The sequence below is a fragment of the Chiloscyllium plagiosum genome, chromosome 22, assembly GCF_004010195.1.
Source record: "Chiloscyllium plagiosum isolate BGI_BamShark_2017 chromosome 22, ASM401019v2, whole genome shotgun sequence".
NCBI lineage: Eukaryota > Metazoa > Chordata > Chondrichthyes > Orectolobiformes > Hemiscylliidae > Chiloscyllium > Chiloscyllium plagiosum.
The window spans coordinates 16611882-16633128 of NC_057731.1; the positions used below are offsets into that span (position 1 = coordinate 16611882).

Genomic DNA, 21247 nt, shown 5'->3' on the forward strand with positions numbered 1-21247 from the left:
AAAGATGTCACACATAGACTGAAGCCTGATCAAGCTGTTATTACGGAGGTCACCATAGGTGCACTTCGTGGGAAGGGGGATGTGTACAAGATTGAGTCTGCATATATTCCAAGCTGTTGATACAAACAGGTATAGTTCCCATTGAAAATCGTAGGCCCAGCAAATGATACACAATAAGCCGCTGACGGATCCAAGTGAAATTAGGTTGGATCTGCCTGGGTTCGCTCAGCCCTGCGGATCGTGACAACAAATTCAATGGATATCAGAGACAAGCCAACGGTTCCTTTCCTCAAAACACACCTTTACATCGAATATCATTCTCTATCAAAAAACAATTAGATAGATTAATCGTCCCAATTGGATTGCCACTATGATTAATTATTATTAGACATTGCAAAATAAAATTAAGGATTGTCATTATAGAATGTTGTGTGGTTAGTTTCCCATGTGCTAAATAAGAAAATTACTATTCTTTAGTAAATGTATTGAGGAGCAATGCATTTTATTAATTTAAGTTATTTAGATATGCATCGAGAGCGAAGATTTATTTACGTGCATTTCGGAGTCTGAATACTAACTCGAGACATTACAATCTCAAGCAGTGACATTTTCACAGATTGATGTCATAAATTATTATAACAATTTGATTGGTTTTACTGGAATGTATAGGTACTCATTCAACTCACCCAGACAATATCCATTTAAAAATCCGTTTGCTGTTTAAATATTCCCAATCTACGAACTTGCATCTGACAAAATGTTCTTGTTACCTGAGATCACTTCTTAATTAATTGAATTTAGTAATAACGTTTAAACGGTTTTGGATTGCAGAGAAAAATCAATACATCGCACACATTTTTCAACAACCATGTAACTGGCGGTGTCTTCTGTCAACTCACCTACAGCAGCAAACGTTGGAACATAAGAGATTTTTATTCACAGCTCGATATCACACCGATCGCACATATAGGAAGGGCTTAGCTCTACTCATTTTATCGATGGCTGATTAATTCAAATAACAGTCGTTCAATCCCCACCCAATAAAAGAATCCTTCTAGAATAATTATCCTCGTTTTACACTCACTGTGAGTCCTTAAGCAAGATTTTTCAAAACACGCAACTAAAATCAAATCAACTAAATTCAAATCAATTGAATATTCCGAAGTGGCGTAGTTTTAAATGCTAAATGCGCTTTAAATGCTCTTTTAAAATTGTAATTACGCTTACTATATGATGGAATTAATTATACAATACCGCGAATTTAAATCAAAATCTTCAATTTTTTTTCTTATGCGCATTTTAAGAAATCAGGATATTTATCCAGTGACATAGTTCATTAAAGGTAGCCTAGGTTCCTGATATGCCTTCCTTTCTCACCAGTTCGTCCACAGCAGTGTAATAGGTGATAATCAGTGCATTTAAGGGTCAGGACATTCTCCACTTGAAGAGTAGCGCAAGACTGTCAAGTACAGGGATGACATGATTAATTTGGAAAGATAATTCAAATAATCAATATTTACACGTAGTAGATCGATGCCTTAACCACGGATCGAGCAAGACAGGCAAGTCTCGCCGGCGGCCGGCATCATGTAAATATATGAATATATGGTGTTATTTACCTCTCAGCACTCGTCTCCAGATTATACTAGACAGGATAATTAGGGATGAAATACATTTTAGTTAAGAGCTGATGAGAATTCTAATGAGAAGTCATTGGCCTGTGTTTCTCTTCAGAATCATTTTTGCGGCCACCTGAGGGAGCAGCCAGGGTCTCAGATGAACATATATAAAAGGCAGGATGGTTTTTAACTTTTACTTTGCACTGTTTAAAACAATTGTTTTTTTTTTCCTCATTAAGCTTATTTTGCTTCTATAACCATTGTTTTATACGATGTATATGACAGTAGCCTTGAGGAACTGGTTCACTTTGCCATTTTTTGGGTAGAGAATTGATTGCTGTTCTCTCTCACCTCTCTCCCAAACACATCTCTTTATGGTGTAGAACACAAGACAATAAATTAAGCCTAGTGGAAGACTGATATTAATATGCCCACCCACTGGCTATACTGGACAGAGCACCTGTAGGATCATTGATGGGATTTGATGGAATATACTGTCATGCATTGAGAACAAGTTAGTGGACAGAGAGCAGGAACAAATCATTTCCATGTTGGTAGACTGTGACTTGAGTTACAAGGATCAATGCTGTGTCCCATCTATCACAAACACTATCAATGATGCAAGGATTAAATATAACGTTTTAACATTTACAGAAGACACGGGGCTAGGTGGAAATGAGAGTTTTGAGCAGGACAATGCTTCAAAAGGATTTGGAGAGGCCAAGTGATTGGGCAAAATATCGATGGACAGAGGATAATGATGAAAAATGTGACGTTATCCACTTTAGTAGGATAAACAGAAATATAGATTTTCTTTAAATTCTGAAATACTGAGAAGTGTGGAACTTCCACAGGACTAGGATGTCTTTTTTGATTAGTCATTGAAAGTTAACACACAGGTACAAGAAGCAATTAGGACAGCAAATTGTATGTTGGCCATTATTATAAGATAATTTGATAATGTTGGGACAAAGATACTTTACTGCAGTTAGAGTGTCTTGGTTAGACCACACTTGAATGTTTGTGCAGTTTTAGTCTCTCTTCTGTCGTGACCATAGGTCATTTAGCATTAGAAATATGGGTCATGTTATTTGAATATGCATCGAATACTGAGGACAAATTAACTACATTACTGAAAATCAGTAATCTGCTTTCCACTTGTGATCATGTTGCATTTATGAAAAGGGTACGTCATCAGACATCAGACTAGCCAGTGATAGGGCAAATCCACAATCCATCCCAATATAGATGGAACATCTGGAAAAGCAGATTTACCAAAATACAGCATGACCTTTGACCACATCAATGTAATTGACATGTGGATGAATCTCACAAGAGCTTTTCTAATTCTGTCACAAAGCTACTTCTCAAGTTATCCATCTTGCCTATTGACCAATCTACATTCCATGCTTTGATGCAGAAAGCATAACACTGCTAAAAGAACAAGAATCACTTGATGAGCCTGTCGAGCTGACCACCTCAGTCTTTCAAAGCTACCTGTCGCATCAAGTGGGAAGAAATGGCAGCAGGGCATAGTTCACTTCTTCCAGTCTGACATGCTGGAGCCTGAATCACCACCTTGGCAGAGTCTTAAAAACTCACATGTACTAAATTGCCAATCAGACACCTGTACCATTTATCAAGAACGCCAGTAGAAAAAAATAGAATGGATAATGTAAAATGCACTCAGAAAGCACTAGCAATTTACAGAACATGATGGTCCAGATCCCAGAGAGTTTAAAGAAGTGGAGAGAGCATTAAGGATATTGAAGTGTTGCAAAATAGTGGAATATGATAATGTTGCACCAGAACATTGGAAATGAATTGTTCTCTGCGTCTAGCTCAATTCTACAAAAGGGTCATCAGATCAAACTTAATCCCAAAAGGTGCAGCATAGACCTGCAAAACCTATATAAAAATCTCACATTGACAGAAATCTTTCAACTGAGTCCACTACTTTCTACATGTTTTAAGACCTTTGAGTGCCTTACCAGTGATGCACACCTCTGAAGGTATCCTTAATGTCAATCAAGCTGGTTTTTAGAAGGGCTGTACTGAATGCTGACAAAGGCCTTCTAAAGAGCGTGAAGACTGTCATAGTGCTATATCAGACCTTTCAACTGCCTGGGATACAGGATGGCACACTGACCTCTGCTTAGTGCTGTCCAGCATCCTTCCAATCCAATCTAGTACAGTTGTAGAAGCACTTCTTCAATTTAGTGTTTATTGGTCAAGGGAGAAGTGCACTGGGATCAATTGTCTACTGTAGGGATCAGCATCAGTTTCAGACTTGTTCAACATTGCACATAAATGACTTGCTAACACTCAGGTCCCGCAGTTAATCTATGTTGATGACATCTGCTGTGTCATCCAAGCTCCATTCATCTGTAGCCTTGACCAGATTCTTAATGTAAGCATTACATGGGCTTCATGTTGTCATCTGCTGTTGAAGCACAATCCCAGTTTAGCTGAGAGGGATGTTAGTGTTGTGAAGTTGAAGGTGTGTACTGTACTTTTAAGAGCGAGTGAATGCTGTTCTGAACTGAGAGCTGACAAGCACCTGTAATGACTAGCTAACAGTCTCAGTGTACTAGAATTTTGAAGATATGTAACATTTGGCTGTGAAATAGATGCTTAAGTTGATTGCTGTTTTGACAACGATTCAAATTTAAACATTAAATTATGCCCCAGGATACTAAAACCCAATCAATTTTGAATTTATTGTTCTGCCAATATCAAACCAATGGGACAATACGATGTTGGAAGGATAAAAGAGGCAGCCAGTTTGAAAGCTAGATCAAAAATAACTGCCATCAAGAGAGACTGCCATTCAAGATACTTTACCAAAGGTACATTTTTCATATGAAACATCTTTGCAGGAAAAGAATGACAACCCAGGGAGATCTTCAGCTGAAAGAAGGACGACACCAGAGACCACAGTTGCTATGCGGTTTTGAAATTAAGTTGGTCACTTTAATATGGGTTTTTATTGGAACAGCATATTGTTTATAAAGTTGGAGGCAGGTAACAAACCTTTCAGAGAAAGGTGGACTAAGAGTTGTGAGTAGTTGTTGTTTAAGTTCCACATTTAGAGTTAAGGAATAAATTGATATTATTTTTCCTTAAATAGTGGAACATTGGAGGTCTTAGTCATTCATACTTTAACAGATTATGAGGAGAGGTGAGCTTTTCTGGGTGTTTGGTTTTATTAGCTGAGCTGCTGTAACACTAGTGACAAATTTATTTTTCCAGGAACATCTAAAGACAATACATACATCATTACTAGACCATGGTCCCCCAAAGAAAACTGCCTGTTCAAACATAGATTACTCCCTTGCATTGGCTGACAAAACCTTATAGACTGATTGAAAGCATCCATACTACACCTCACTTATCATCTCCATGTTGAGGTGTTCAATCCACCTTCTATCTCAACTCCCCATCTGAACCAACCTTTGAGCAACTCCTACTTATTGGCACCAGTTTGATCAGAGAATGGGAAACAGCTGCTCCCAACAAATTTCTTGCGTCAAACTGCAACTGTGAAATCACATACTTTTGAATGGAGTTTGGCCCTTGCTAAATAGGTCCAGCACAAGCCATAATCCTGTAAAGTTGAACTGCATTGCTATGGCCCCAACAAACAAATTCTTTTATTCTTGTGTGGTACGTGGGCATCACTGGCAAGGCTGCATAGTTTATGTTCCAAGTCATTTCAGAGGGCAACTGAACTCAAATTTCACCATTTGTTCTGGTGCGATTAAAACCTATGCCTGCAGACCATTACTCTGGTACTCTGGAATACCAGTCCAGTGACATTAGCACATCTCCTCCCCACCTTGTGGCAAAACAAATAATTGTGCACTTCATTGGTGCGTGTCCCCTCTACAGCTATGGTGGACTAAACAGCGACTGAAGCTCCTAATGTTTGGCTTCAGGTATTTCAGCTCATTAAATAAATTTGGCTCAGAAGGAGTTTGATTATTCCAAAAGTCGAGAGAAAGTTGGGAAGACTGTCTGCTCTTATGAGTTGCCTTTGTGACTTTCTTTTCCTATGGAAGGTGGGATGGAGTAGTGGAAGAGAAAAATGTAGCAATAATAACATGGTCCTATAAAACTTTATTAGTTGTATGTTTAACAACAAAACATGCAGTTCCAAAGGAATGCAATTTACACCGGTTGTATAAAATATAGTTTCCAAGTCAGCATGGCAGTTTATTTTGAAGTATATACAACCAAATACATTAGGATTGAGCCTATGAAAGGCTAGGCTATCCAGTATTAGAGATACATATTTTGACATTACAGAGCTAGAACAAGTTTTTAAGCAATTATTTAAGTGAGAGAAGTATGGAACATAATTTGAAAGAAGTGTTTCAAATAGATTCTACGTGGAGAGAAACAGTAATGATCAAGTAACAATACTTGGATCATTGGAGTTTTAAAGCAATGAAACAAAATTATAGACAGCAATGTACAATTGAAACAAAATTAAACCAGATGAAGATTAACTAAAATTACAAGTTATGACAAACAATGAAAGAACTAATTTTGTATTCTGAGTGGCAACTTTGATTTTGATGCTGAGAAGGTTAGATTCTCTTCCAAAGACTTTGATTTGTCGAAACTGACAGCAGATTTGTTTTCTTTGTCTCTTTTGTATCTTTTCTGATGCTAAAAAAAGTGGAAGGAGTACAAATTTAGAACATTAAGTAAACAGGTGAATAAATTAATTCTCAGAACTTAAAAACTAGCCTGAGACTTTTGGTGTAAAGATATTGAAAGTGGTCTATTTTATACATTTACACAGATACAAGCCTTGTGTTTTGAATCTGATGAAGTACAGTAGATTTAAATAATAAGCATTTTATGTAGCAATATTTGGCTCTCAGGTAATACACAAGTGAGATTATAGATTTGTAGGATCAGACACAAAAGATTTACTTCCGTCACTAAAGGAACATCCCATCTGCTCCTTTAACAATATTTGAACCTCTCAAATTGAGTCAATTTTGTACTAAGTTACATCATCTGAAGGCTTTCAGAGTCAAAGTACATCCACCTATGACTTGTACTTGTGATATTGAAATAAAATTGCAAACAAAAACTGTTTTAAAAAAAGCAAAATAAATCAAAAACATTGTCCAGATGATTCATTTAAAATTGTATTCAGTTATTTTTATTTATTCATGGAATGTGGACAGATCTAGCTGGGTCAGCTTTTATTGGTGATGGCGAGCTGTCTTGTTGAATCACTGCAGTCCATTTGGTACACGCACACAATATAATGCAGCTAAGAATGGGAGTTTCAGGAATTTGACAAATGACACTGAAGGAATGACAATATATTTCCAGGGAATATGCAAGTGGTGGTGTTCCCATGCATCTGCTGTGCTTACCCTTCAATATGTAGGTGGTCATTGTTTTGGAATATGCTATCTAAAGAAGCTTGGTGAATTTCTGAATTGCATCTTGTAGATGGTTCACACTGCTGCGACTAAGGGTTGGTGGTGGAGAGAGTAAGCATTTGTTGATGTGGTACCATTCAAGTGGGCTGCTTTGTCCTGAATCATTGTCACATTCCTGACTTGTGCTTTATAGACGCTGGACACATTTTTTGGGAATCCTAATCTCTGACCTGGTCTTGTAGCCACTGTATTAAACAGCTAATCCAGTTCAGTTTTTTTTGTCAATGCGAAGTCCCAAGAGGTTAGGAGAGGATTTTAACAATCAAGAGGCAATGATTAGATTCTCACTTGGTGGAGATGGTCATTGTCTGGAACTTGTGCTACTTGCCATTTGTTAGGTCAAGCCTGGATATTGTCCAGGTCTTGCTGCATTTGGACACTGTCTGCCTCAATATCTGAAATGTCATGAGTAATTCTGAAAATTGTGCAATGAACAACACCACATTTGACCTGATGATTGAGGGAAGGGCATCAAAAGAACAGTTGAAGATAATTGAGTCTGCATACTATCCTGAGAAACTTGTGGGGTTTTTGATGTAGTTTGAGGCCTGAGTTCAAGTTCCACCTGGCCAGCAGACTGGTGAGGATGAAGTCAAGTATATATTTCTCCTCTTCTTGGTTCCCTCATGGTTTGTCGCAGACCCACCCTGACATTGCTTTAGGACTCAAGCAGCTTGGTCAATAGTGGTGCTGCTGAAACAATCTTGGAGTTGGACATGGAAATCCCTCACCCAGGGTAGAATCTGTGCTCTTGCCACCATCAGTGCTTCCTCCACACAGTTCCGAACATGAAGGTGTGCTGATTTATCAGTCAGGGATGGAAGTGCACAGCATGCAATAAAATCAGCAGGTTGCAATACCCATAACCTGATGCTATGAAACTATGGCACCTGGAGTCAATTTTGAGAACTCCCTCCCAATGACATACATTGTGCCATCACTTTTGCTGGGCCCCTCAGTGGTACAGGACATACCCAGAGATGATGTTGTCGTCTGAGATATCCTGTGCAGAGTAAAATTCTGTGAGTATAACTGTTTCAGGTCATTGCTTCACTTAGAGACACAGTTATCCCAGATTTGGCATTAGACCCCAGTATTACTAAGGAGGAATTTGCAGGTCAACAAGGGTATTTATGCCATTGTAATTATTGGTGTCTAGCTTGGTGCCAGGTTGTCTGGCCTCTTAATTTCATTTGAGATTTTTAGCAGCCTGATACAACTGAGTAGCTTGCTGGGCCACATTTGAGTCATCCATATTGCTGTGGATCTGGAGAGTCACATGACCAGATACTGACTAATTTTTCTTCTTTAAAAGATGGCCAGATGGTTATTTCTATAAAAACAGTGGTGTCTTGGCCATTATTTAAGCAACCAATTGATTTTTAAATTCAAATTCCACATCTGATATGGTGGGACTCAAATTCAGGTTTCCAGAAGATTATCTGTGTTTCTGTATGGTCACTTGAGAAATCCAATCAATCATGCAGTCACTTCCCCTTAATGTTCCATAACAGTATGTTATCTTCCAGTGGAGACTTAAAATGCATTTTTGGAGTGCATCGAGAAATGGTGAATACAATGTGCACTAACTTTGCTGACTTTACCCAAAGTATGTACTTTCAGCTGACAAAATAAATCTTGTGTGGTAGTTAAAAACAAAATTTCCATGAAAGAAAATAGTTGCTTGCTACTCTTATTTTCACTCCATTTCACCATTCATCTGTTTTACACTCATGACAATTCAATGACAACTTTCATTTACCTTGAAAAATGGGGCACCACCACTATTTACGTAGAAATCCTCTTCAGTACTCAACTTCTCACTGGCAATGCTGTCATTCTGGATGCTTGCTTTATCATTTTCCACAGACTCCTGAATGTTAAACAGAATTTGGTTTTATAGTTAGTCACAGATTAGAAAGAATAAATTTTCACTTGTAAGGCACTTACCACACAAGAATTTTAGAATAATTAGAGAAAAAATTTAAAGATGACCCCCAATCCTTACAGGTAAATGCAATAATCAGTGCACATAGCAAGGTTTCCAACCAATGGAAATGGATGACCAGTTAGTCCACTCTGATAGCAATGGCTAATAGATGAACATTGTTCTTGACACAGTGCTATGGTGCCTAAAATGTCAACCAGACAGCACCCCAGTTTAAAAATGGCAATAAAATAAAAGAAATAGATTGCAACATTATAGTTTAATGATTTTTAACCATGCAATTTCCTCCCCACATAAAATATGGACATGTACTTAAATGTTTAAAAAGTCAAAGACAACAGCCATCTCCTTCAGATGAGAGACAATTTTCATTAACCCAGTTTTTCTCACGATGCATCAAGAGCTTGTGGACAAACTAAATGTGGCCATCAAACAGAATTGTCATATGCTTTTGAAGGCCAACAAAAGCCAAGCTGTGTTGAGGAATCCTGTCTCAACAGTACCGCACTCTGTAAAGGCCTGAGAAAAGGTTTTCACATCAATGATCTTTTACTTAAATACTGAAAATATCTATGTCACCAAGGGCTCTCAGATAGCGAGAGGTGTCACACAAGTGAGCGAAGGGGTGTAAATGAACTACAGGATAATGTAATCAGAATGAAATTCCCAAGTCCATCAGCCCAGTCTGGTATCCCACAGCTCTCAGATTACAATAGCTGGTCCACAGACTGTGTTTGGGAAGGATAATATACATGGACAAGACAGGCTGTCTTTGGTGCTGCAGCTAAATAACTGGTTTTATTCAACACTACTACTTTTCCTTCACATCGTTGTCTGTTCTGTCAGTAAGCATTTTTAAATACCTTCACAAGCAACAGAAAGAACAGATGATATGACGTGTAGAACAGATTAGATTTGCAATTGCAGTTAAGTATTTAGAGTCAGTTGTACAGTATGGAAACAGACCCTTTGGTCCACCTCAGCCATTCCAACCAGATATCCTAAAATGATCTGGTCCATTTGCCAGCATTTGGTCCATATCCCTCTAAACCCTTCCTATTCATATATCCATCCAGATGCCTTTTAAAATGCTGTAATTGTACGAACGTCCACCACTTCCTCTGGCAGTTCATTTCATACATGCACCACCCTCTGCCTGAGGAAGTTGCCCCTTAGGTCCCTTTTAAAATTTTTCCCTTCTCACCTTAAACCTATACCCCCTAGTTTTGTACATCTCAGCGTCAGTTTCTATTTAACTAAAGAGAAGGAAAACCTCCGACAGATGCCCGAATCATTTTAAGTTTAGAGAGAATCTGGCTCCTGTGACCAAGAGAAGTCACCATAAAAAAACAGTTTCACTTTCTGACAAAAACCATCTTTGGTAATTTAGTGAATTGATAACCAGCCATATAAACCAGTTGATTTTAAAAGATGTGCTTGTTCGGTCGTGTAATTCGTCTTTAGCTTACGAGATTAATTTCAGTCAATCCTCCTTAGTCGATTAAAAATTGCAGCATATGCGGAGATGGCAGCAGCAGGAAACAGGCTAGAGAACCAGGGAGGGCAAACTGCTGCTGTGACACCACCTTTGAAGCCTCTATTTCTATTCTGAAATTAGGCATAGCTTCAAGTACAGTCTGGGTCAACACTCTGGAGTCAAGGGATACATCTGATTAAGTGTCCTGGTCTGCATGGCACTCTGTATCTCAACAAAGAGTTACTACCTTCAGGTTAAAAAAAAAAGGGGAAGGACAAGTTTGGCACAAGAAAAGCTTCAGCCAACTATAGTATCCAATTCAGCTGGATCTTAACTTCAGATTAAGCACTTGCTTTTGCACCACTACCACACATTAGAATAAAATTATTAGAATATATGTCTAAAGTCTAATGCACTGCTGACATGCAATGTTTGGAAAGTGTAGAGATAGTTTTAGATATTTTTCAGTTAACCCATTCAAAAGAGCTAAACCAATCAGACACACCTGCTCACAAACCGGTTCCTCTTGAATGGACAGGACAGCATTCAGAGAACTCTGAAGCTGCTGTTGCTCTGCTTTGTACTGAGCAACCAAGACATCCCGTGGCTCTGTTCTCAGAAAGGCTCGTGGGTAAATATATTCTCTGCGCTGAGGAGTGGTGCCTGAAAAATCAAAAAACCCAAAATTTCAGCTGAAAGCTAGAATAAAATGCTTTACCTTCCATACAATTCTGACTAAAAACCAGCAGACAATATTCAGTACTTCCTCCAGTGACCAATAATCAGGCAAATGCATAGTCTCCACCTTTCCAGTACTAACTGCTGCATAGTCAGCAGGGTTGGGAACACAATTAATCAATCCATCCCTAATACCATGGAAATGTGTCAAAAACAGCATATTTGCTCTCAGTACAGGAGTACTCAAGTTACTTTCTAGTACCTTCCTGGTCTGTACTGCAGAGATGGAGGACAGCTTTTAAAATGCTAATGCTAGGAAAAGACAAAATCTTAAATATGATGTTAAAAAAATGAAATAGTTCTTGTTTTTTCCATGCAATTTCAATAGGGCTCAATTGAGAAAACAATCACCACCCAGTCAGTTCAGGACACTTTCCAGGGCTGGAGTGACATAATCGGAACAGTGCGTTATCTTTGAATGGCCAAAGAAACCATCATCGCTGATGATCTGAAGTAAAAGGTGCCAGAGAAATATTGTCAAATAGGAAATTCTCCTGATGCCCTAACCTCTATCAAAGCCACCAAACGGCCATTCATCTGTAATATTTGTTTAGGTGTGACTAAGCATATTGTAGAAATCAAAGCAATTCATTTCAAGATGGAGAGAAGGCAATATCAAATTCCAAGTCTTCAGTTTTAAATATCTATATGTCAATGGCTTATGAACTACTTGCTAAATCTAGCATGCAACTTTATAAAAATATGCAGTTCAGAAAAGTTGTGGCAATTTGTTACTGCTCCACACCAGCTTTTTAGTACAGTTGGAAGGCATATTTTATTCACATGGGGGAAGCAATTTAGCTGCTCGCCAGTGAAAGTTTACCCTCTAGTTTGCATAGGAATTTAGTTAGACTTATTTCTAAAATGAATTCTAACATTGAAGGTAGGATTACTAGTCAGTTAAAAAGCAGTTAATTCATTCATTGGTTAGGTTAAATATACACACTATTTGCAATGTACCATTGAACAACCTCAAATATATGCATTTCCATCATCCTGCCCGCTTCTTTATACAAAGTGGTTGATCATACCTGTTGGAATGTCCTGTTGGAGTTCATTCAAGTAGTTTAGGACATTGTTTAGTCCTGCCTCGGCTTTCTCAGTCAACTCTGTTATATGCTGCATCATCACACCTTTGTCACTATTAACCTGATCACGGATAGTGCAGAGTGCTGCTGCCTCAGTAACAGATTGTCCATTGAGCTGTCCTGTTAAGTCCCTGACTAGAGTGTCACAACTCTCAGTGGCAGTCTACCGAAAGGGAAACAAAGATATGGAAGGTAACTTATTCTGTCAACATTCAAGAGCAGTTTAATGTAGACATGGATTTAGAAAACTGTCAACTCTATTAATTAAACATGGTATCATATTAATCACAAGTACCCAGACTTAATATATTTAAGTTCTTAAGTTTTGCAATTTTTAAAAATTGGCTTTAAATAATTTTTCAAAAAAGTAATTCCCAAGTGTTGTCTGCACTGCATATTCATACATTTGACTCAGCCTTCCACAAAATTGAAAAGTTCGGAATGAACTCACTACAACACATACCATAAATGAAGCCCCAAGCGGCTTCATTTAAGAGAATAATATAGGAGTCAAAAGTCATTTGACTTAACCTGATCAGCACTGCAGACTCAATTTGCTCCCTAGCTATCAGTTCAGTTGGACAAAAATTCACACGATCATGGAGATTAGAATTTCTGATCTTTTCAAACTACTCATTTTTTGCACACAATGATTTTTTCCATCTCAAGAGCCATTGTGTGCACTGAGGGAAGGAAAACAATAAAAAGGTACACAAAGTGTGAAAAGAATGTCAAAAGAGGAAAAGGAAGAATCCATGAATTAAGGGGTAGCAAAGGCAGCTGCCTTCCGGAATGGGCAAGGAAACAGACCGGAGAGAATGCTTCTGTCTCAGTCAAAACATTTCACCAATAAATGTGCAACCGAGAATACTGATGCACAGTTTCTCTAACAAGTGAGGGGAAAGGACAATCTTGATTATTAACAAGGTGAAGAAATGCTGGTTAAACCAATATCGATGTTTCTTGGGATGAGACTGTCACTAGCAAGGCAGTACTTATTGCCCTTGAATGGCATGGCTGGCAAGGCCACACTGGGTGCACGTGTTAGCAGTACAGTGGTAGTATAACTGGACTGTTCGAGGAGAAAGTGAGGTCTGCAGATGCTGGAGATCAAAGTTGAAACTTTATTGCTGGAACAGCACAGCAGGTCAGGCAGCATCCAGGGAACAGGAGATTCCTGAAGAAGGGCCTGTGCCCGAAACGTCGAATCTCCTGTTCCCTGGATGCTGCCTGACCTGCTGTGCTGTTCCAGCAATAAAGTTTCAACTAATATAACTGGACTAGCAATCTACAGGCCCAGACTAATTCTCTGGGGACATTGGCTCAAATCTCATCATAACTAGTGATGGAATTTAAATTCCAATAAATACATCTGGAGTATAAAGATAATCTCCTACCTACCATTAGTGTGGCTATTTGCAAAAATTGACAATTTGCTTCCATGATACTGACATTCAAAATTGGTCAAAGGTTGGTCAAAGGTTGAAATTGGTGCCATATTTCAACACCTTCCTCAGCACTAGAGTTGTGAATTCCTGTCATTATCAAATTGCAATCCCTGGAGCACCGGAGTTTTCTACATTGAGGATTACCAGCTTGCAACTATAATTAGAAGAATCAGCAGAGGGACCAGATGAGGCAGACCAAAAAGGCATCTCTGATTTTTCTAAGAGGCAGTAAGGCAGGGTACACCTTTGAAGAGAAAGTGAATGACTGCCTTTAAAAAATGCACGACCACAAAATTTGAGAATAAGAATCTGTTTCCAATTTTATAAAGTGTTAAATTAAACCCAAACGCACTGTTTTGAAAGTTCAAAATCTCGCTACCCACGCCCCAGTGTGAATAATAATCTACAGTGTGAATAATAATCTATAATAATGACTTCTTATTTCACAAGTATTCGGGACATTCCAGAGTCCTGATAAACATTTTTCGCATTGATTCCCATGATCCATTGTGGCTCAATGTTAAGTAACAACTAGTTTAAAGGGCTGAATTGTGTTTTCTAATTTCACAATGTAATCTCTTTTAGCTTCCAAGGCTCTTTATATATGGCCCTTCTACTGCCGCTGATTTTCATGTTCTACCATTGGTCACTGTACCTTCAGTTGCCTGGGCCTTGAAAACTCAAAACTCAATTCCCTCCCCTGCTCAACTCATTCTTTAAAACCTGCAACTCTAAGTATTTTGATCTTCTGCGCCAGCAGCTCCCTGTGTGACTGGGAGTCAAATTTTATCTCAATGTTTCAGGTGAAACATCCCACGATGCTAAATAAAAGTAGCTCTTCACTTCTTCAGCTTAAAAAATATTGTGTGGATGATAGCCTTTTGAATAACTCGATGTTTGCTTAATTCAATTAACACACTAGATCCTGTTTGTTAAGACATGCAAAATGGTCACAATTATAAACACATACCTGTTCATGGTTCTCCAACATTCTCTTGTTGCCATTAAAGAAACACTGTTGATCCTGACTGAACAAGTCAACAGTGCCTACTGTTGATTCACACCATCGATTACTTTCCTGGCAAAGTGTCAGCATACCAGAGCTGAGCTGTTGGCACTTCAGATTAGAGTGATCGGCAACCTTGAACCCCTCACTGGATGCTTCTCGGATTTCATTTGCCAAGCCGTTTAAAGAAGTAAAGAGTTTCCCTTGGTGAGAAGCTGCATCCTCCACAGCCTTTGCAGATTGTCTAAGGAAAAATAAAAATGATAGCCATACAAAACTGTTTTCTATCTTAAAAATAAACAGCAAAGCCTGAGTTTAAAAAAAATGTATGACTTTTGGTGCAATGTAAAGTTATATTGCAGGCATCAAAACCTCAGTAAACATGCAAGAATCAAAAGGATAGTAATTTGTACATTTCAGCATATTTAATTGATAACCAAACAGCAAATCTGGTTACTTACAGCTGCACATCATTTTGAAGCAGAGTCAATGACTGATGCATATTTCCATTTTGTGTTAGAATATTATTATGGCTCTGCTGAATTTGCTGGGCTAATTGACCAAGCTGACTCTGTAGATTTGAGATGACTTTTGAAATACCCTATTTACAAAAAGAGTCAAATAATCCAATTAATATATATTGGAAAAAAAGCAGCAGCAAAATATTTTCAGAATCAATTAAGTTTCACAGAACCTCCATCTGCTCTTGCTGTGACTTTTGCACCACTTGATTGAGTTTTTCATTCTCATTTTGAATGTTGCCCAGGGCATTACAAGCGGTTTCTTGCATTTTACAAAGCATCTTGCTGTGCTGTCCGAAGAAGGTGTCAGTATCTGTTTTCATGGCTTCCAGCTGAAACAATTCAAAATATTCACATAATACTCAATGTGTGGCAAGCAAGTTAAACAGCAACATCAGAGCATAAGTTTTAATTAATTGCAAGACTACACTTCAGTATTGTTAGATTTTCTGATTAACAAAATGCGTTAAAACATAAACAAAATGTTTCATACTTGCTCGTTTACTTCAAATAAAATTGCTTTCAACCTTATTCTGTCTCCTTAAATCAAGGGTTTTCTACTGCACAATTATCTGTTAGTCAAAGCTCAGTTAGATCTACTGAGTATTTGGCAAATTAATTCCAAAAATTATAAAGTTTAATATACCAGTTAGAGATCTTGGGACAGCATGCATTTGAAAACTTATGCAACTAGACAGAAAATGTTAGTAACCTTCTCAGCTATCCCAGAAAAGGTCTGAAAATTCAGTTTAAGACAATTGTTCAGTTCCACTACAGAGATGACAATGGGCTGTAAATTCTTCTTAAGCACTTTTTCCATTTCCATTTTATGTTCCTCCTGAAAACAAAAAGCAAAGACATGAAAAACTTTAACATAGAATTTTTCCCTGAACTAGAAGAGCAAATTTCACAGCACCTCTTAAGCTGCTTGCCCCACTTACATCCACAATGGGTTTTGAAATGACAGTTAACTGCTTGACAAATGAATCTAGAAGGCTCCTCTTCAGATGACCCACCTATACAGGCTGGTTAATCAAACATCAGACAACAATATGTACAATGCACAGGACTCCACTTGGATCTTTGGCAGGGTGTTTGCTCTTTGTTAACACAAATACATCTGGAAACAAACTTTCACGTCACAGGAGACCACCATTTCAGCCGATAATGCAAGATTCAATCTTGAGCTCTTGCTCCCATAGCCCATTTTATTGAAAATGTAGTAAGGGTTTCTGCTGAAATGAACAAAATGAGTGCTCATCCCTGCCAAAAATAAGGCAATATCAATAATTTAAAATGTATTCAGTGTTTGGGAATTATATGAATTTTCAGTTTATAGAAATTAATAGATGCCCACATTTACAATGCCGTTTGTCCAAAAGGTAATTTGCAATTCAGGAGAAAAGCAAATTGCAACTTTGTGCCCAACCTTAATGACAACGCACCTCACTAAACCAGGAAATCCCAGCCAGCTTGACCTGAGTCAAAAACTGCAAGTCTGGAAGCCAAGATTTAAAACCTGAGTAACATACAAATCTTCTCAAAACTTAGTATACAAGTCAGACATTGCAAATTCCATGCAACTATCAACAGGTCACATTAGTGAAAGAAAATCGCTGGTGCTACTTTATTAAATGTAATGTAGAGATCTACAGAAAGGGCACTGACAAAATGGTCACCCTCTGAGTTCACACGTAGAAAAGACTAATGCTCACAAGATTGTCTTGAACTGAACTGAACACTGGGAGAGGTAAACTGTCTAGAGCACGAGTTCCTGATCACAACCTAAATACCAAAACTAATCACAGGTGAATGGGATACTGTGGTCTAAAGGCCTGGCAATTTGAGCACAGCTCATATACAAGTACACTTGAGGAAAGTAGAGTGTCCAGCAGCAACTGATCTGGATCTTTGTTTTCAAGTGAGCTCTAAAGATTGCATAAAACAATAAATTTAAGCTTCCATTAATTAGAGGATCACATGTCAAAATGTCACATTTTAAAACTTTATGCCAAATGGAAAGGAACATGGACTTAACATCATGAGAAGGCAATCAATACTCAAGTACAGAAAAGAACCCCATGTAACATTTAAAAATCCAACATTGCCCTTCCAAAGTAATAAACCACACTGCATTTACAGTATGCACCACACTCACTTGGTACAAATTCAAAGTTATGCTCAGTGCTTTTTCTGGCCAGAAACTGCCACTTACCCCACGACTGACTTTCCCCAGGGTTGGCTCATTTAAAATCTCTCCCTCTAGCCTAAGTCTAGCAAATCTTTCAGCTTCCTTAATCCCTCACAAACACCTTTTAATCGGAGCACAGGCACCACCACCACACCTCCCACCATCCTATGAAGCAAATGATACAAACTTGCTGCCTATAGCCTCTTTAGTCTTTGATTCTTGCAGACCGACCATGTCTGATGGATTTCAAGGGTCTTTTAGGAAAACCTGCAACCTGATCCTATTAAAGCTTCCCATGGACCCTTGTTCTTTCCCTCTCTCAAAGCCCATTTCAATGATGATGATCTTGAATAGACATGCTAAATAGCTGCCTTGCACTTAGACAGGTTAAAGTTTAACGATCAGCAAAACATGACATTCCTAACAACTCAGAATCTGGACACCAACAGTCAGCTGCTTGGGTCATTAGTTACAGGGACGAACATGCTGTGCCTTAAAATAAGCAAAACTAAATTTCTCGGGCTTGCTGGTAGGCAGAATGCAGAACAGGTCATGTGATTATCTTTGTTCCTTCATTTTACTAAAATTACAGAGAAAGCCCTGAAAACAATCTACTAAACTTTGCACTTCTCACAGCTTCCATGTGAAACCTTAAGAGAAATGAGGACGGAGAGGAAAAAAATTGTTACAAGATACAAAATGTAAAGGTGCTGTGGGACATATGAAACTGATGGATAGAGAAAAGACCCTTTACCTGCATAATGGATTAATCATCATGACAAAACACTTGGTTTCCCTCCTTCCCCATGCACCTGAACTTACCAGGGCCTTCTGGATCGTGTTCAGTGACTGCTGACTCATAGCCTCCTGCTTAAGCAATTCCTGAAGACTTTGCGATACCCCGGAAGAAACTACTTCCTTGACAGATGCAAAAGAAGTGTCCACTGCAGATGCAATAGAACTAAATGCAGAGGCATTTGCACTCAGGAGTTCACCTGGAAGTTTAAAAAAAAAACTTATTCAAGAAATTGAAGTGGCTAATGGACAACTACTTATCCATTCCAGTCTTTTAGCCAAATTTGCAGATGACAAAAATAACTAATTGCCAGAGGGACACAAACAACTTAGAGAGATATTGATTGGCTAATAGGCAAAGCGTTGGCAAACGGAATATAAAGTGCAGTGAAATGTGAATTGCTCATTTTTTAAAGGAAGAACGAAAGAACAGACTATTAAACATAGAAAATATCCTGAAGTGAAACAAAGTTAGCACACCTGTGCAGCAGGTGATTAGGAAAGCTAATGGAATTTGGTCATTATTCCCAGGGGGTGGAGAAGTACGAGCATAGGGAAGTCTTACTGCAGTTGTACAAACCAGTGATGAGACCACAGCGGGAGTACTGTGAGCAGTTTTGATTCCGGTATTTAAGGATATCATTTCATTGGAGGCAGTTTGGAGAAGGTTCACGAGGATGATTTCCAATATGGAGGGACTGTCTTACGAGCAAAGATTAAAACTGGTTGGTACTCAACTCACTGGACTGAAGAATGAGGGATGATCTCATTTGAAACATGTAGGAATCTTAACGGGCTTGACAGGGTATCTGTTGAGAGGATATTTCCCCTCATGGGAGAGTGTCCTGGATCGGAGGGCATAGTCTCAGAATACAGGGGTGCCAATTTAAGGCTGAGGGAAGAAGGAATTTCTTCTGAGGCCACGTGCCCTTGGAACACCTTCCCATACAGAGCTGTAGGGACAACATCCTGGTGTAAAATTAAAGCTGAGGTAGATAGGCTCTTGGTCAGTAGGGGGAAATCAAGGGTTATAGGAAAAGCACAGGAATGTGGACATGAGGAACATCAGATCAGCCATGATCCTATTGAATGGCACAGCAGGCCTGAGGGACCGAATAATCTGTGCCTGTTCCTATTTCTTACCATTTTAAAATCAGTTTTAGCTTTTTGAACATTTCCATGGACTACAGCCTCAGTGTAATGTGGCAGTGGCAAACACCCTCCACTAGAGGGCCTCAGACACCCATAGAGGAGTTGATTCCTCCAGTTAGTGGCTGACATGAGCACCCTTTGGAAATACTAATAATAAATTCAACCCTTCACCTACAGTTAATTCACTGCCTTCAATGTTGGTTTAATAAAGAGGCTTGTGCAGATACAGGGTGGATATAGATTTGATGTGGCTCATGAACAAGGTTATCAGAGTATTGGGCTGTAATGGATCATATTTGATTCTACAATTACAGCATCTGATACTGGTGCAAAAGTAGGGAAATATGCACTGGGATTCACACTTCAACCAAAACCTGTAATTTGTTTAAAAAAACACTTCTTTTCTGCCAAACTTCAATTTCATGCATTGCTGTAAGTAAGTGAAAAGTACTAAGTTTTCCTGTTAGTTTAAATACATGCCCTGGAGTCTTAACTTAAAACAAGTTTCAAGTTGTAATTTAACTTAAAACTCATCACAACCCGATGGAACCTCCTCAAATGTCAGCGAGAGAGGACAAGATTTTTCACAATTGCCTGAAAACTCAGATCTCCATCACAAGAGATCAAACTTTGAGGACTGGTAAATTTTCTCATCACCAGGTTCAATAATAATTTGGGTCATGGTAATCTGAACTGAACACAGCACTCAAAGCAGGGTTCTAAGCAGAGCACTGTAAAGTTTGATTCTTTCTTAATACAAAATTTTAAATTGAAGATTCAGCTAAGATCAATCTCTAAACCAGCAAGAAACCATAACAGTTACACCATGTGACTGCACTGGAGGCACACCCAAATATTACACGCCTCATTACTTCATTGACTTTCTTCTAGTGGGATTGTGTCCACTATAACTGACTGAGCAGCATCTTTGGAGAATCACTGGTATGAAAATAATTTTCCCCTGCATTGAAGAGACCTGTTGCAATACATGGTTAAGTTTAGGGTGGAAACGTGAGATTGCCAAAATGATAGTACAGTCAGTATGCAATTTACCTCAATAGATTTGGAGGGCCTATTTTAAACTGAAAAGTTTGGAGGTGGGAGAAGGGGGAAGGAAGAGAAGAGGGAAAGCAAGGAGTTTACTCTTTTAAGTCAACTATTTTAAACTGAAGTTACTGAAAAGTAGGATAAATGATTTGATCTTCAGTCATCTTGAAATCAGCCATTCATTCCATGCATGTTCAAACAAATTTGCAGCTTTGCTTCCCAAAAAAAGTGGAAAAGAGAAATAACCTAGAAACTTACCAATTGACTTGGTATAGAAATCAAGCATTCCCTGTTGCTTCGCACGAGTTTCATCAGTTTTCTTTTGCATTTCAGCGAAAAAGTCATTCATCTGCCTCATGAAGACATCCTGCGCCTTGCAGTTATGAAATTCAACAACCTTTTTGCGGTCAAGCTTAGCATGGAGGCCTGACACATCCTTTGTGCTGTCTTCAACCGTTTGCAACAACTGAAACAAACAAGCAAGACTTTACAAACAAGAACACAATTCAAATAAGTTGGGGACGGGATGGAGGGATGGTGGAGAAAGCCTCATGGTGTGTGAATTTGACATCAACAAAATAACTTGCTATTGAGATCCAAGTGATTATCCAGAACACACCATGGTCCCTGTACTTGCGCAGATGAGCCAGTGTCAGCAGGCCCTCACATATGAGGAGCACTTTTGCTCGTGCTGACATCACTGCATTCTATGCGCAGCATTTCTCCAACGGTCCCTGTGCATCATGGCC

The 21247-nt window shown here is 38.7% G+C and overlaps 1 protein-coding gene across 1 annotated transcript in view; it reads right to left on the reverse strand.

Annotated features, from left to right (window-relative positions):
* Window positions 1-5698: 5698 nt before the first annotated feature.
* kif11 (kinesin family member 11) overlaps window positions 5699-21247 on the reverse strand; it is a 42054-nt gene continuing 26505 nt past the window's right edge. The window contains exons 15-24 of the mRNA XM_043712495.1: window positions 20757-20964; window positions 18327-18499; window positions 16026-16151; window positions 15487-15645; window positions 15254-15393; window positions 14757-15036; window positions 12282-12501; window positions 11018-11175; window positions 8850-8960; window positions 5699-6293 (exon numbers count right to left, since the gene is read on the reverse strand). Of these exons, the coding sequence (XP_043568430.1) occupies window positions 6165-6293; window positions 8850-8960; window positions 11018-11175; window positions 12282-12501; window positions 14757-15036; window positions 15254-15393; window positions 15487-15645; window positions 16026-16151; window positions 18327-18499; window positions 20757-20964 (1704 nt within the window). The 3' untranslated portion in view covers window positions 5699-6164. The remainder of the gene's footprint in view (window positions 6294-8849; window positions 8961-11017; window positions 11176-12281; window positions 12502-14756; window positions 15037-15253; window positions 15394-15486; window positions 15646-16025; window positions 16152-18326; window positions 18500-20756; window positions 20965-21247) is intronic.